Source organism: Diadema antillarum, unplaced genomic scaffold (assembly GCF_040938485.1).
Source record: "Diadema antillarum isolate AM-2024a unplaced genomic scaffold, OU_Dant_1.0 scf00000231, whole genome shotgun sequence".
In the NCBI taxonomy this organism is placed as follows: domain Eukaryota; kingdom Metazoa; phylum Echinodermata; class Echinoidea; order Diadematoida; family Diadematidae; genus Diadema; species Diadema antillarum.
In genome coordinates this window covers 900,248-918,077 of record NW_027271120.1, presented here as the reverse complement: position 1 = coordinate 918,077, position 17,830 = coordinate 900,248, and the positions used below count along the sequence as shown (strand labels likewise).

Here is a 17,830-nt window from a genome sequence, read left to right as displayed (position 1 = left end):
AAGATGACATAATCCTTCATTCATTAACAGTATAGTTTCAGGTCACTTGTGAGGATTGACTTGAAAAGCAAACTAGCTCTCATGCATTGTGCATGCTTTGTGATGACAACTGATGGTAATAAAGGCTAATTGCAGTTTAAAGCAAGTGATGCAAAGTGACATAATGCAGACCAATACAAATCACACACATACACCCACCCACACACACACACACACACACATACACACCCATACACACATATAAACAAACAAACAAACAAATAAACAAACAAACAGAACCTTTTATCAAACCCTAGTTCAATTTCTTTTCATAGGAGTCGGAGCTGCTGGAGTGGGGGTATTAATATCATCACCTTCCCTGATAGTTCTACACTTGGAGTTTGCACAGGGAATGTCTGAAGTACAGTATGTTTTACAAATAGCTATAGAAAACATAATACTCAGGGTATTGTTACACTTTAATTGCGCTTTTCATGCTTGTGAATTAAATTATAAGGATGCAGCCAGTGTGTACCATTCCTGCCCTGGTACGGTATGGTAGCTGTCTTAGAGCTTGATACTTTGTAGAAATTAGTCTATGATGGGACTGTATGCAATAACACACAACGAAAATGTTCAGACAACAACAACAACAACAACAACAACAACAACAACAACAACAACAACAACAACAACAACAACAATTATAATGAATAAAACTTAGTGATTATCATAATAGATTTAAAAAAATGATCATCCAGGGCATTGTCCAGAATTCAATTTCTTGGTCCAATAGGCAAGAGAAATTTATCGTAATTGATATGGACTCAAGTTTCAGTCATGTGCTGGCATGGTGTGATTTAAGGTCATACTCTGTGTTCGGCAGGAATGATCAGGTCCATTAATCATCTTTTTATTCCTATTTCAATGTGTGCCCTTTTCTCCCTTTTTGCTTTCTCTCTGTCCTGTATTCCACTCTTGTTCTTTTTGTTGACTATCTATCTGGCTTCACCTTTGTATTGTCTATTGTTTTTTTTTTCTCTCTCTTTCTTGCTTTTATAGATTTAGCTGGCATTACTGTGCTTAACCTCATGAGATTGATGTACAACAGTTAACTCAAATCACAACATTATGTATCAGCGTACTGTGCTATTCTTGAAGAAAAAATTGTCAACTGAGGTACATGTACATTTACTAAGTACTGAGTGTACATGCCAGTTGTGTGTGTGTAGTATTACCACTACAAAGTCAGAAATATGAATTTGCAAAAGAACCAAAGGGCCTTCAGGTTTACTCTATATGTTAGCAAGTATGAATTATATTTTGCTGATGTGCATGCGCATCATTCAAGGCAGTGCATGTGGAATAGGTTGGTCTATTAAAAAAGGAGATATATGTTTCATAAATGTTTCCTTCTATTTTAAATGCAGGACCAAGGAGGAAAAATCCCAAGACAATGTGGAACCGGACCGAGTGCATTTATACCAAATCCTGAGGTAAGAGAATTTGTTTCCCAAATATGAATATGTTGCAACCAATATATTTTTCAGTTTATATTTCAGTTTAGCTTGTCCGAAATGGTGCTCCTTATATATGATAATTGGATGACAAAAAAAGGAGAAAATCCTCCCCCAAAACAACAACAATAGATTCAACTTGACTTTTAATAAACTAAATAGTTTAGAATCAAAGATTACAGTGTAAGTTTCCTTAAAGGAAACCAAGGCTCAAATATAAATGCAGATCAAGTGAAAGCAGTAATATAAGTAGAACACATTAGTTTGAGGAAGAAAATTTAAGGAAAATGGGACAATCGATTTAAAAGTTATGAATTTGTTAAGTTTTTGGATGTCATCACTGGAAAAGGAGACTGCTTCTCTCCATGATGTCATTGTAGACAATATATTTAAAAGAGAATATAAAGGTAATTCGAGATATTTTCACTTTTCTAGCATAATGAAAGAGCACTTGACTTATCCCTTTCAGAAAGCTGGGGGAGTGATATTGCACTTATATATATCTGTTGCAAGTTGAGGGAATGTGTACTTTTCATTAAAAAAAGTTGCATTCTCCATACTTTTCTTTATACTGTTGTCCATAATAACGTCATGAACTGTTGAAGTCTTTTTATTCAGTGAAGACTGCACTAAAAAATGTAAAAATTCATAACTTTTGAATCGATTGTCTGATTTTCCTCCAACAGTCTTTGCTTGATAAAAATGCTGCAACAGTTTGGGCTATCATGGTAATTGAGCAAAATAAGAAAAATATAGAGAAAATTCCTCATATATTCATTTTTCTAGCATAAAAAGAATATTATACAGCTGTACCTCCTACAGAAGGCAGGAGAAATCACAATACCCATTGATATTCAATATCATTAACTAGGAGAGGGAATGTGTATTTCACCGAGTATTGTATTATTGTGTATCATGAAAAATGTAATGTTTTACATGACTGCTGACTCCAGCATGAATTTCCACAGAAACATTGTTCCCCCCCCCCCCCCCCCCCCCATGGGGATGTCAATGACACGCAAAAATCCTAGCATCAATCAGATAGTTTATCACTCAGGATGTGAGTGTGATAGCAAGCATTTCTTAACCTCAGTTGAGGATTTTGATAATTGGTTTCTGGAAAACTATCGTCGATGGGTTATCGGGTGACTGACTGTATGGGCTCCCGAAGAGATTCGAGTTCGCTTAAAAGCTACTAGGGATTCCGCCTTCTCAGTTTTTTTAAGTGGAAGTGAGATTGACATGCTACCTCGAAGGAGAAAAGAAATGTGAGACGGGAACGATGTTATTGACCCGGGTTTCCTTGCTTCGTTTCCTCTCCGTATCCCCGTGGTATAATCATTTGAATGTCATTGACATTAAAAGGTTGCTCTTGCATGTGGGGACTGTGCCTGGATAAAATTAACGCAAATCGTAGAGCCCTACACCAACAAACACTTCCCGTGACTGAATGTCATTGGGTAGTCATTTTCCAGGGCGGGTTTGGCCTGTCTCCCATTGTTTGATTAATCAATGTCAATTACGAGCATCAGTGATTGTTGCCCAATCTGCTGTCATAGTCATGCCAATGGAGGAATATGTACCACCATGTATGTTGGTACGAGACCTCACAACCATTCTGAATTTGGAGGAAAGAATCTACATTTTGACCATTCCCAGCTCTTGTTTCTATCTAAATTTTTCTTTCTCTTGATAATTTGACTACACACTGTGATGGGAACTGCCCTTTCTTTCCTACATTTGAGCCAACTCATTCTTATTTTCTTAGTCTGACAGGTTTGGGAGTTTTGTGGTACGCAAAGAATATATTCTATTGTGACTGTGACTGTGACATGTGAAGATGCAAAACTCTAGGATTCACAATCACAAATCAGTCTGAAAGTCAGGGTTTTATGAAATTTGATAAAAATTCACTCAATCTAGACTATTTTGTAGTCACAAACAATTTCACCAGTGCCCTGTTGAAAGTAATTTCTGTGATTTTTACTTTCTTTCAAGGCAATCACCATAACAACTACCAATTGGCTGTCAGGACTCTTGCTTCTTGCTGTGATGTGTTTATCCTTCAATTATTTTTATGGTCATGAAATGGTCTTTACTTGCAGCATTCCTTCTGTTCTTCTTGTTATTAGAACTATAAACGTCAATCATCACTGAATAGATGCAAAGGTTATCCCATGTCATCAGTTTGCTTGTTAGACTTGGTGGCTTGCACTTCCTCTATAACAAATAAAATCTCAATAAAGGAAGCTGAAATGTAAATGACTTCCTGTTTGTACATCAAAGGAGATAGATATGGATGTGAAATATGGCATCGTTTCTTTACAAGTGCACCGCACCATGACAAGAGGTGTCAATTTTTTTTTTTTTTTTTTTTTTTTTTGGGGGGGGCAATATTTTGTCCCTTTTTGCCCAAAAATACTACAGAGTTCTTGGAAAATACTCTTTTTCCCAAATTACATTCCTACACATGTCTATGGCAGAAAAGGTAAAAATACTTTTGAACACTCAATGTTATTTAAAAGGTTGGCATTCCTGCTGTGAGTACACATGAAACTGTTGTGACATTACTCTAGAACATGAACATTTTATGAGTTTGGATTATAAGTGTATGGTGGTTAAAAACACATAGAATGATGTTATATCATTCTACTTTTATTAAATGTACAGGACAAACAATTTTGAAAATGCTGTACGGTATAGGATAAGTTCTTTCTGCAGCAATTGCAGCAAAATTTATACAGATATTGTAAACAGGAGTGGATAATGATTTGCTTTTTTATAGTTAACTTAAATTTGTAATAAGTATTCAAATACATTATTTTTTAAATTTTTTTGATAGTCTTGACATACCAATAAAGACACTTTCCCTTTCAAAGAGGTCTTCATCTTCAGACTAGGTGGGAGAATGTAATGGCACGAGTTCATATTGCAGAATGAGAGGGTAAATGTTTACGTCACTCAAATATGAGGGTGTATTGATGGATAAAGTGGGGCTGTGGAGTTTCATTAGTGACCAACCCACCGGGAGACATCCAGACATGCAGTCTGAGAATGGAGGCATACGTACTGTACGTGCATCCTTGGTCCTTCGTCGCTGACGGCAGCGTGTGAGAAGACGCACGTTCGCAGGAAGATGCTGAATCTCCGCACGTATTGGCGTTTGCAAAGTGCAAGCCGCGGGGTGGCAGCACCCAAATTTGGCCACTGCATGACGTTTTACCATAGAATGGGAGGGGTGGGGTGGGGATGCAGATGACATTAGCACTTCCTGTGTCACACTCCAGAGCAGAGTGAAGAAATTATGCAATTATGTGAACATGTAGATTCACCAGCAGGGACAAAGTTTGGCTACTTTAATTCAATGTTTTGTTGATGCTTTATGTAATGAAAAGAATAATACAAGAACACCGCATGTACATCTTCATACATCAGGGTTACTGAAGAGTATTAAGGGATAAGCCTTGGGTGAAAAAAATTTTTTGTAACATATTTTTTTTCCTTTTCTTAAAGCTATGTTTTGTCGTTTAAAACTCTGAGCAAAATTCTCTTTTTGTAGCTCTACATTCATATATTTAAAGTTGTTTTAATCTTTGGATGAAACATCATGCAGGAAAGTTGTCGATAGAGGGCAGCCTTCCTGAAGCACTACAGGAGTGAGAGAGATCGAGACGGTGTGCACAATGTTTTTGTTGTTCGCGTTAATACGCACTTTTGACATTGTTCTTAGAAATGGACTGATTATCGTGAACTGCGATTCATGGCAGGAAATTGTAGGAAATTGGGTAGATCGTGGGACTTCTGGAGCAGTTTTGAGTGGATCGCCCCTTCCACGAGAAGTGTGCCAGGGTGCATGGAAGAAAACAAATTGTGTATCAACCTCATGTGGAAATAAATATAACACATTCATCATATTGGCTTTATAAATGGAGAAATCTTGGAGCGGCTTTGGCTTTTGACTTCAGTATTACTGCAAGTTTTCAGTGGGATAAGGTCCTTTGAATGCTATTTCCTGGATTAGTGTTCAACAGCCAGGTGTGAGAAAGCAATGGGTCCTTATCCATGGTGCAGAAAGAAGGTGGGTGATGGAGACAGAAAGTTGTCGAGAAATTCTTGTCTATGTGCATGAAATTCTGCAAAATTCTTTGAATTCCTTGACACTTTTCCAAATGATCTGGGTAAGTTGCTCTGTAACTTTTGAGAATCTTTTTAGTATCGTAAGTCTGATAGAGTATGTTACCATCGATAAGATGTTGCTTGGTAAGACAGGGACAGACAGGATTTGTCGTTGCCAGTGTGCTAAAGGAAATTTCCGTGCATAGAATTTGAATACATTATGAAACTTGCGTCCTAGCATGAGTAGCCGTCAAATATGTGATTTAATTTTTTTCTTTTTCTTTTCTTTTTATAGAAAAGGCTCCGATGCAAAGGGATCTTGTTTGTGCAAACAAAGGCAAAACAACGAAAGTTGCAGACCTGACTCAAAAAGTGAGTCTGGTCTTCTAATAAAAATGGGAAAAAGAGACTGTCATGTGCAAAAGCCATTATAGCACGAAATTTGTGAACAAAAGTGGAAGACGTCCATAGTCGTCTGGTGCCTGCACTGCCAATAGATAATCAAGTACCTGACAAGAGCATTGTGCTTTCCATGTCCGTAGAATGTGAAGGTGTCAGAGTTCATTGAAGAGCACTCATGCATGACGTCTTGGAGGGTAAAGCATGCCTCCCCCGGCTGATAGCCCCATGCTCATTGAAAGTCATTGATCGACAGATCGCACTCTGGCTGATCTTGCCGACCGGGGAAGTGCCAGGTGTGTGTGCCACTGGAAGTTCATTCCGTTTTAAATGTGGTGATGGTGGGCCGAGGGCCAGTCATGGGACCATGCGTTCAGGGACTGATCTGTCCGTGCTCATTACTTTCAGGGCATGAACGATTTAACCCGTTGAGGATGAGTCCCGAGTATACTCGGGCAGGTGTCTATGGGAAATGCGTGTTGTAGAAAAATCAAGCCGTCCTAAACGGGTTAATGTGCAAAGTGCCATGGAATCTATGAGATAGCAAGGCATTGTAAAGGTTTCCGTGTGTATCGGTGAAGAGAGATTTTGCATTAAAAGTTATGAAGGAATAGCATTAATTCTTTTTAAGCAAGTAAAAACAAATTACATCTCTAAAAATATTATATCTTACCATGTACCTGAGAAGTCACTTAGGCCTACATGTAGATCTATAAAGTTAAAAGTATGAAGGCATACTATAAATGTTGGATAAGACGGTTTGTTCATCGAGGGGTGTGTGTAAAATGTATTAAAAAAGAAACGTAATTTCCGGATATATGTTGCTTTTTTAATCTCTGGAAACAACTGTCATCAAACTTCTTAGGATGTCTTTTGTCACTTTGTGGAAAACTATTAGCTTTAATAAACTCAGCGTCCTTTGCTGTGCTAATATTTTAGATCAATCTTGACAGTGTGCCAATTAATACCACTCCCAAATTTGAATGCCATTTGAATATTTGAGAATGCAAATAAAGGCTATGAAAGTGATCAAACAAAATAGTCAAGTCTTGCTAGAGTGAGGAATTTATATACTGATGTGCATCATCATTTGTGAAAAGCCTTGGGATGCGAGCATGTGAAATCACAAAGAAAATAGATACCAGTACTAAAAAGAGAAGAAAAATGCATTACAAAATGTACATTCTGTACTTTTAGACAGGTCATTCCACTGTTGAGATTGATGCTAACTTATTTCGGTATAAATGTCAACCTCTTGCATTCTATTGTTTACCAGATGACATTGCAAAATAGAAGTGAGGAAGCGACACCAAAAAGTGGTTAAATAGTTAAACTTTTCAGGGAAGTTTATGCCAGAGACTTTCGGAAACTAGTCGAGTTTATCTTGTCAGTACAACTCTGCACACAAGGTAAGCCCACGGTGGAGATCAAAACCGGGGGCAGGTGTTTGTTTTGAAGCGGTAGAAAAGCGCGAGCTGTTTTTTTGGGGGTGGGGTGACCGAAGTTGTGGCCTTCCTGTAGGTTGTGGCTGCCCTGCTGAAATCCCCAGGGTTGTCAGCAGTAGTTTTCCACTTGCAGCTTTACTGGAATCACCTCAGTTTGCCACTTGTCAATATCACAGCTCTGTCTAATGGATCAAATCTTTTTCTTTCTGTTTTTTCAGCCCCATTCTTAGTCCACTTAGCGTTACTCTGTAATGCACTACTGAAATTATTTCTCCCCTTTTTGTAAAGCCTTGCTATAGGAACATTTTCATCATCGTATTTCATCTCCCCTTTATCTCCCTTGAGGTAAAATTATAATGTCATCCGGCGTCTTGATGTTTCTATAACTACATTGTATATTGACACTCGTAGTGACTGTGAATGTTCATACAGTATATGTACATGTATATTGCCTGATGTGCTCTCTAATGGAGTATAGACCATAGCAGCCTTTGTCACAAATTACAACGTACAGTTTGTATGTGACTGTCTATACAATGTACATATATGCCATCTCTGAAATGGTTACTGTATACGCTGAATATTTCGCAAGGTTTTTATTGTTGCGAATTTCGTGAGTCAGGTGCTATTTGTGAAATTAAAGACACGCGAAAATATTGACTCTGATTCCGATGTGAATGTGACCTACGCGTGTATATTTCTCCATTCAGTACAGGACTCCTTGATGGCGAATTTAACCACTCGCGAAATAATCGGGAATTCCTGATTCGCAAAAATTTAGACTCGCTAAATATATGGCGTATAGGCCTACAGTATTCGCATGTCCTCAGCATGTGTAGGACCCCGTTTACAGTGCGAGGCTCGGCCGCGGCCGAGCCGCGGCCGAGCCCAGCCTCGCTTCAGTGTAAACGCGCAAAAGGCCAAATGCGAGGCCCAAATTGGCCTCGCATTTGGCCTCGCGCTGGAGGTGGTCTCGGCCGCGGCCGAGCCGCGGCTGAGCCGCGGCCGAGCCCGGCCTTTTCTTGGTGTAAACGCAAACTGGGCCAAATGCGCGGCCAATTGCGCGGCCAATTTTAGTCTGGCTTCCAAACCCTCTGCCTGTATCTTTCGCTATTCAGGATATTAACCCCCTCAACGTCGAAAACTAGTATAGTTTAAGGTGGTTTTGTCCTGCAAAGGATTCTTTCCTTCGGCAAAGGCCTTTGCCCGAACGGCGACTTCGTTGCCACGGAATTCATTTGGCAAAGGGTCTGAAAATCAGACAATACCAAATTGCATTTGTTTACAAGCAGAGAGCCACTAGGACAAAATATTGAAAGGTTTGAATCAAAAGCGCGGCCGAGCCCAGCAGTGTAAACGGACAAAATTGCGGGGCTCGGCCGCGCAATCGAGGCCGGGCTCGGCCGCGGCTCGGCCGCGGCCGAGCCCGGCCCCGCACTGTAAACGGGGTCTAGGTCAACGGCCATTGGTTTCAACGTACTCCAAGAAGACATTGAATGTGCTGCATAAAGAAAAGTGCGGCAACAGTAGATTGGGATACACAAAAGCGACTGTGTGAGTTGGAGCGCGAGCATTCAATGGGGTCCTGTGGAGATGTTTTACCGAGATGTTAATGGCAGACAAGATATGTGACAGCTGGGAGAGGCGATATGGAAATAAAGTATACAATGAATAACCCAGATATAGATATGTCAGCTCACTCGTGATGATTTATGAACTTGAAGTGTTACTGATTTGGTCAATGAGACCAGTTATCTCTGTGGTATGCGTGCATCAGCGGCCTACTTCAGCTTGGCCATGTGACAGGGCAGACCTTTTATTTGAATTCATTCCCAAGATGTGCTCCCTGCATTGGCAAATCTTTGTCTAGACCTGACGGTCTGTAAGGCTCAGAAACAGATTCCTTGCCCGCTTTCTTCTTTAATACCCAATTTGGAAAAAAGAGATCAGGGGGATTCATGACCAGGTTTGTGAAGTCTTGAGGAATTCTCCGACAAAATGCCTTCACCTGATGTCCTCGTCTTAGTTAAACCAAGGTGGCCTCGCCCATCTCTCTCTCTCTGCTGCTGCAGTCTGCTGTGAAGTGGAAAATGTATGCTTTTTGGCAGTACAGATTGATCCAGCTTGCACAAGCACGTCCCAAAGCACTTGACCTTAAAAGCGGGGTGACATCTTCCTCCAGCCCTTCAGGAAAGAGCGCCTTGTCCTGATGTCAGGGTGCATGAAAACAGTGTGCAGGTTATTGTGTGCAAAACAGGCGAACATGAAGTACTCATGTATTCCTTCCTCAATCATGGTTTATGCCAAGATCTACACTGATATCCCTAATGTGTTCAAGTCTCTCCCCCCCCCCCCTTTTTTTTTACCGCAGCATGTGTAGCAAGATAAATTTTCATTGAAAACATTTATACAGAACACAGAAAGGGAACTGCCAAGTAGAGTTTCTTCAGATTTCTGTGACAAAAGATCATAGACTTGTCTGAAAGAGCTGTCCTGAAAATATGTATACCAAATTACTTCTTCATAGCTATAGTCAGCCAGAGTTAGAGCTTTACTATTCTTATCATCACAATATGTGCTGTATGATTGAATGGTTGCAGTGACATAAAGTTGCATACCTCTCCCTCAATAAAAAAAAAAAAAAAAAAAAAAATGTCACAGGAGACGTAGGAAGCAAGCATTTTGTTTTCAGAATGTCAAATGTTTGTGAGTTATTCACCTTTTCCCAGTCTTATGACTTGGTAACACTTGCTGCTGACATATGATTTTGCATCTGTTTAGCGGATGGTGAGTGGGTGCTTCATAGAATAGAGTCATATTTGATGGTTCATAAGTCATTTCAAGCATGCCATCATCTGCAAATTGACATCCTCAAGTATACATTTCAGCTGTGTGAGTGGTGATTTCATGCAAAGGAAAATGTGAAATCAATCTTCCTGTCACACAAGGAATATGGTGATCAGAAAGTATGATATGTTTCAGGCATTTTTGGCAAATACAAGGATTTGCTTTGAGTAGTGTGAGTATTTTTGTTTTTTGTTTTGGGTATTCTTCCTAAAACCAAACACAGAAATGGTAATTGAGTGATAACAGCACCAAGGCGATGTTACAGAGATGGAGTGACAACTCTTCGTAATTAAAATGCAAACATATGTTTGGGTTCAAGGCATTACAATGGGATGTCTAGCATTCCACTACACTTTTAAGTCATGCTCGGCACCGCTCTAGTTGCAAGACAAAGTTCGGAGACGAAGAACGCATTTCACCTTTCGTTGAATTACAAGCTTTATTTCGCCGTAAAATTTTAAATGAAATACTCAAATTGATTTAGAATAGTTTAGGAAAGAATTCAATATCATAAACATGTATTTCTAGTTTCTTCGTAATGCGCAAATCGAAATGAAATGAAAATTAGGCCCTCTTAAAAACCTAATATTTTTCTATAATGCGCACATTTCCGCATGTTAGTTTTCTATCTTTTAATCTGGGATATTTTGATCTTTCAAATAAAGTACTCCGCTAAAGCGTGTTCCAGCGTGCTTTTAAACTATTTGCTGTTAAAATTGCCAGTTTTACACTGCATTTTGATTCGCTGCTCCAATTCAAGGTACACAAATCATTGTTGCCATCACCACTGCAAGAGAGAGCGAATTGCAGTAGGGGCAAGTATTTCTATATATACAGATGTGAGAACGCTAGTCCCGATTATTGATGCTCTCTTTTGTCAAAGCACATGAGTAAACACCTGTAGTTGAACGCATAACTTCTCGGCGGTGCCGCGCATGTTATTCAAAGGAGAGCAGTAGTTGTCTCTCCCTTCTCTAGCACCTCCCTGACAGCACCAAACTTTGTGATAATGCATGTAATTCATCGATGATAACAAAATTGTGATTGTATAACTGTGTTTTAAAGCACAGACTTTATGTTCCAGGAATAAAGTTTTGAAGCAAGTATTGGCATAGCAAATACATGTCAACTTGTCCATACACAGACACTCAGGCAATGGAGCTACATGCTCCAGCAATCTCAAATGACCTTTTAACTTCATGCTCTTTTGCTTTGGAATTACAGTCCAATTGAAGTTATCTGGGGTCAATCCCATCTTTCTCATGATCTCCCAGACATTGAAAGCATCTTTCATTTTGCGGGAGGCCATAAATGTAAACGAAACTACTTCCACAATTTGCAGTATCTATGGCAACCAACTCCAGTGACCTCGATCATCATGGATAACTTTTGCATTGATTGAAACAGTTCGTAGATAGTTATACCCCAGAGTGATTTGATGTGGAATTCCTGGTGGATACCTCAATTTCTTGGGTGACTGCAGTTCTGGAGAAAACATTAATGTGAAGGAGACCCTATTTAGCGGATACTAGAGGGGAAGAGTGCCTGTAGAGATAGTGGATTTTATCAACAAGCCATCCTATGTGATAGGAGCGTGTGAAAACTTTTTTGAAGAGATAGGTCTGCAAGAGACTTCTTTCTTGTAACTTCTGCATATTTTGCCTCGAGTCCACAAAAATAGTGTGGAAGAGGAGACAAACTCATAGGGCTTACGTAACACGAAAGTTTTGATATCAATCACAAGTTGCTATAAACATCGAGAGATGCATGGGTTACATTTTAGGAGGATGTTGTAAGTGTGTAAGTGACTGTATATTTTTTGTCATTTTTATCATCTTGAATTATCAATTTCTTTTTACCACGTAGTTTGTATCTCATGATTTAAGAAGAAGAAAACAACAACAACAGATTACTGAAGACATTTTAGCCAGAATTAAATGTCTCAGTTCACAAATCTTCTATGTTTGTATTGCCCACAGTGCATTTAAAAGGGAATGATTGATAAGATTTAAAAAAAAAGTTTCTCTATTGCAGAAAGAATGGTAATTCAGTTGGCTCAATTAAGAGAAAATTATACACTCCAACAAAATAATGAAATTTGCGTACACCTGTTGACGAAATGTCAAACTGGGAGCTGAGATGGGACGACTGTTGCGTAATCACGGTTGTCGTGGTAATTCAATCGGTAGTGGATGATGCAATTTCTCCCCACCCCACGGAAGCTGATGATTGCCAATGCTAGTGCCTAATTATAGAATGCAAATGAGCATCTCTACTAGTAATATAGCCTACAATGTCTTAAAGCTACCGTTCTGACATGTATTGCCACAATGAGAAACAAGTTTTGATATTGCCTGTATTTTAAGCAGCTGGATATGATTTTTGCAGTATTTTCTTTCAGACTGATGTAAATATATAGTGATGTAGATGATAATTTGTAAATGAAGTTGACATGATGTGGACTTACTGGTAATGTAAAGTTACTTAAAGTTATAATTATACACTGTTGCAAAATCATGACATGATATACAGCTGTACCGGCAATCTTATACCTGAATATACAGTACAGACACCATATGTACCAGAAAGGACACTAAACGGAACATGTACAGTTACTGTAATTGTCAGAATTGTACTTTTAGAATGGTACATGTAGCATGATGTTTCTCAGTCATTTGGATTTAATGTTGGAGACCACGTTAAAAAAAAAAAGTGTTTGCAGTGATGTTTGGTTGCTATGGTAAGGTTTGAGTGGATATCATGTGCCAATCCTGTGATCCAGTTTTTACATCATTCAATGGAACAATCAGAAAGGATGCCCCCATGCCCCCCCCCCCCCCCCCCTCAGCGAGATCAGAGTGGTACCTGGAGTCCAATTGTTAGCGCTCCAATAACTGCAGCGCTTTTCACAAAAAGCATTTGCGGTGGGTTAAGCAATGCAATCTGCATGGGAATGACCCCGTGGTATTATCCATGGAAGAGGGGATCCACATGGAAATGCACAGTGTAGCTCAGAGAGTAATTTCATCTGTGATTTCCCCAGCGGCAGTGGCTGGAAAAATGGAGGAGGTGGTGTATGCCCTAGCAAATGGATGGGGGTGGGTGTGTGTTTTTTCTACGTGGGTTCAAGTTTTAATCAGCTGTTTCTCTCCCTGGTGGTGCATGTGTTGCTAGCAGCTCTTTCATTCCTCTGAAAGATGAATAGCTCACTCTTATCATTTCCTGTTAATTTCCTGGGAAACAAAAATCCATTGTATGCTTGCTCTCTTTGAGCCAGAGTATTGGTTGACTGATGTCTAAATTTGCATTCTTTGCTTGTGGTTCATGATAATGTGATCATCAAATCGTCTCTCCTCTATGAAATGACTCTGATTTACTGTTGATCATAGAAGTGCATGTACAAAATGAGATTTGATTTGTGGATAAAAATGAAGTTCTGGATGTCAGGGGTCAATTGGGAATTAATCACATTATGTCTGATCTTTGCATTTAGTAACCCATAGTTGTGTGGTATAGTTCTGGTTGAGATGGGGGTTCAGGTTTTAGCTTTTTGTGAGATAATTAGAAACCATTTATATGAAATATTAAAGAGCATACAATTGTAAGAGGAATTAAAAGTTTATTTGATGAAAATCTGTCTTGTAATGGCTGGGATATCCCAAAACAAAGTGGTCATAATAAAAGAAGGGTCCCACCATATATGAGGACCACTTTTTTTTTGCACATAATGAACAGCAAAGTTTATTCATTATGTATTGAAGTAAGGATTATGATTTCATATTCACATGCATTGATCCATTGATCTATTCCATTGTCCCATTGAAAAGAGTAGTCTTTCTCCCAGTTGTACAGTTTGTGAACATTTCTCATATATCGCCCCGTGATAGTCACCCTTCGCCACGACCCATACTGTGCATTGCTTGCATTGGTTTTTCAGCGGTAAAGCATTATGCATCATCTTGTCATTTTACCAAGCCCAGCTTGTTCAGGCATGAATTTTCTGGGAATTTGGGTCAATTCGCCATCACGTCTCTTTCAGAGTACTGTCGCATCATTTACTGGTTCATTGAGCTGATCATACCTGTACCTTGGCCTCTCTCACTCTCTCTTCTACAGTATGTCGTTGCTTCCGCTATCATTGGTATCGCGTTTGGCTGTCTTTAGGTCCATTCACACAGAGAAATATTATCAAGCCTAAAGGTTTGAAAGGCAACGCAAAAGTCACTTTTTATAAAGCATTCCTTTCGGGTGAGTGTGAACGGACCATATCTGCCGGTGTCCCTGTCCAATACTGCTGCAGCTTAGGATACAAATTGATATCGTATCCAGATCCTTTTATCCCAGCTCACTTCCAACAATGGCACAGAGAGATGGGCTCTCGAGAAAGCGAAATACCCCATGCAGTACGTTTCATGTGTCGCACCGGCAGTAATGCATGATGGTATGTGAAGTGGGGCAACTCATGAATAGGGCGCTATGGGGTATCTAGTTGAAATGGAGACTGCAGAGGCTATGCATTTGTTAACTCTACTCTGCTGTAGTTTGTGCTTGTTGGTAAAAAGGGAAAGATTACAATAGTGTTCATCATTCATACTCAGAAAATGAATGTAATTACGCAGAATATGCCTCAGTTTTTTCAAAGAAACATTATACAGGAACAGGTAATGCTGAAACCAAATTGTGAACATTTCTGTGTGATTGTGATGACACAGGTGGGGTTATGACATTTCTGTGTTACTACATGAGCAGGAAACACCAAGGAAAGATTGCTCTCTAGTCTATGGAGGACTTGGCTGGTTCAATTTATCACTGACAATTTTATTGCAGTGAATATTTTGCATATTTTACTCTGCCAAACAGTGCAAGAATGGTTCCTCCTTCCTGTGCTATGTTTATTTCTGTGATGCATCATCTAAATGTATACTAGTACTGTTTGCACGAGTCTGCACAACGGAACAAACAAGCCCGACAAATGCTTTTCCTGGAAATGCTCCCACATAATATCCTTTTTTAATAAATGGAAATTTCAAGTGATTTAACAGCAATTCATGGAAGGTAGTGAACTTCCTACAAAGACATACAAATCAATGCTTGGAAAGTCAGTGCCTTTGATGTGTTCTGTCAGTATTTTGCAAACTCCATTTTGCTGTCAAAGTCTCGTAGAATTTTCCATTGTATTCCAATTACACACACACACACACACACACACACACACACACACACATCATACAAACAAAAATGGGTACTTTGTGAAGAAAAAAGGCAGGTTATTATTTGATTTTGTGTATGACGATGGACCTTTCTTTTCTTAGCTCGTGTTTATAATGTCTCACTGATACAACTGACAACTTCTTCTTTTCCTCACTTTGCATATAAATGTCCAAACTGTTAATTAATGTGTCTAGGTACTTTTAGGGATTAATGACTCGCACTATAACTGGTATTATTTAGGAGTACTGTTTCTGTAAAATATTGTCCTAAGTAATGACAAAGACACCATAACTTCAGCAGAAACCCCATTTGGAAGAGAGAATTGGATCATTGCAACCTCATGGCATATTAATCCTTACAAAAGTATGCCATGGGATACAGACACATCATGTATAGATTGTACGCTCTGACGTAGATTAGGGTGATGAAATAAGAAGATTATTTTTGAACTTATTCATTCATAGAACAAATATGTGGGCTTTGCTAAAATTTTAGTAAAATCTCTTTATCAAACACAAAATAAATCTTCAAGGTGATGTAGATCAGTATCTTCAAAAGAGTTCAGTTAAAATTTGTTTTTTAAGTCCAGCCAAAAGTGCAGTTAGATCGGCAGATGTGATGGGCTGTTTAAAGAAAAAATAATACATGAGAGGGCTTGGGAATCAGACTAGATGCTCATGGGCAACCTGTGATGCGCAGGATGCATCCCGCTCGAATGTCAAACTTGTTTGTCTGTCGCTTTATGCCGCTTGACGGCTTTACCGCAGAGGAGTGGTGGAACGGTAGGTAGGGTCCGAGAGCCTCGCTGCCAGCCCAGCTGAGGAAACTTGTGTTAAATGTCATGGTGTGGCCAATGATCATTTCAAATTACTTCTCACCTTCCTCCTTTCCCCGAAGCCAGAGAAATACGTGCAACTTTCCATGCCTCTCCTCTCTCTCCATTTCTTCCCCCGCCCTAATTTCTTTTTTAATTTAAGAGTATCCCCTTTTTATTCATGCAGGTCGAGTATAAAATGTTGAGATATTGCATATCTTGTGGGAATTTCTGAATAGCATTATCACGTCGCTGTTTGGTGTGTGTGTAGAAATTTGTCGTACATCATTGCAATTAAATTGGAGTGTTGTGCCTATTGAAATAAGTCATTTTTATCGTCATGGGAGCAGAAAGTTGCGTTTCCATGGTTACATGTGCAGAATTGTTCCGCAATAAAACCTAAGAAACTGGAGGATGTGTTAGATTGACCATGATGGAAAAAGTAAGGGAGACGGCTCCACCCTTGATAGATGACGAGAAATTGTGAAATACTGTATACGCCGAATATTCCGCAAGGTTTTTTTTTGTCTAAATTTCGCAAGTCAGATGCTATTCGCGAATTTTTAACTCTGATCTCAACATAAATGTGACGTGCACGCATACATTTCTCCTTTCAGGTTTGCACTCCACAATTGCTAATTTAACCACTCACGAAATTGTCGGCAAGTCCCGATTTGCGAAAAATTAGACTCGCTGAATATATGTTGAATACAATATCTGCCTGTGTTAGTGTATCAAAACAAACTTTGATAAAATTGTCTTAAAGTGATGACTGCATCGGGAAAGAGTGACAGCGTTGGCTTTTGTAACTTTAGTTTTTTTGATTGGGTCGCACTATGCACTATATCTGCATAAAGATTGAGTTAACTTGTGCTGGCATCATCGTGTTGACTTTGCTTCAAAACAAATGTAGAAAGGCAATATCATACACTCATTTTTTTTTCAGTATGTTATGTTGTCTTTGCAAATTTGATTATGTTTGTCATCGATCTTTGCTTGCATATCATATGTCATGTGTCATGGACTAACAAAACCTTTTCTCTTTCATTTCATGCTGTTTTTTTGCAGATCCAAGGAGTTGAAAATGGAAAAGATGAACAGGTATGTATACCTCCTTTGTCAAATATGATTTCAAATACTGTGCATGACATTTACACCATGATGAATTCTGTTTCAGCCTTGTTAACATAGGAGTGAGTGGCTGTCTGACAAGATGTAAAAGCTGGGTTTGGTGACTAGAGGAAAAAGCAAAACAAAACAATGTCTGGTATTATTATTAAGTGAACACTTCAGATGAACTGCTGCAATCACATCAATTATTTACCTCGTCCAGATTCAGCACATGTGCCAATGTAAATCACTATTCAAACTTCAATACTTCTGTGGCAACCCGTTCAGGGCCCACGAGGAACTTGAAATTTTGATATTTTGTGGCGTGGAAAAAAAAAATGTATTGGCTCAAAATAAAAGGAATCATAACAATCAGTTGTGAATCTTTGTTG

The 17,830-nt window shown here is 39.1% G+C and overlaps 1 protein-coding gene across 2 annotated transcripts in view; it reads left to right on the top strand.

Moving 5' to 3' along the window:
* LOC139724814 (sestrin-1-like) overlaps nt 1-17,830 on the top strand; it is an 80,849-nt gene that overhangs the window by 32,041 nt on the left and 30,978 nt on the right. For both annotated transcript variants that reach the window (XM_071635937.1, XM_071635938.1), the window contains 2 exons: nt 1,410-1,475; nt 17,397-17,429. In XM_071635937.1, the coding sequence (XP_071492038.1) occupies nt 1,410-1,475; nt 17,397-17,429 (99 nt within the window). The remainder of the gene's footprint in view (nt 1-1,409; nt 1,476-17,396; nt 17,430-17,830) is intronic.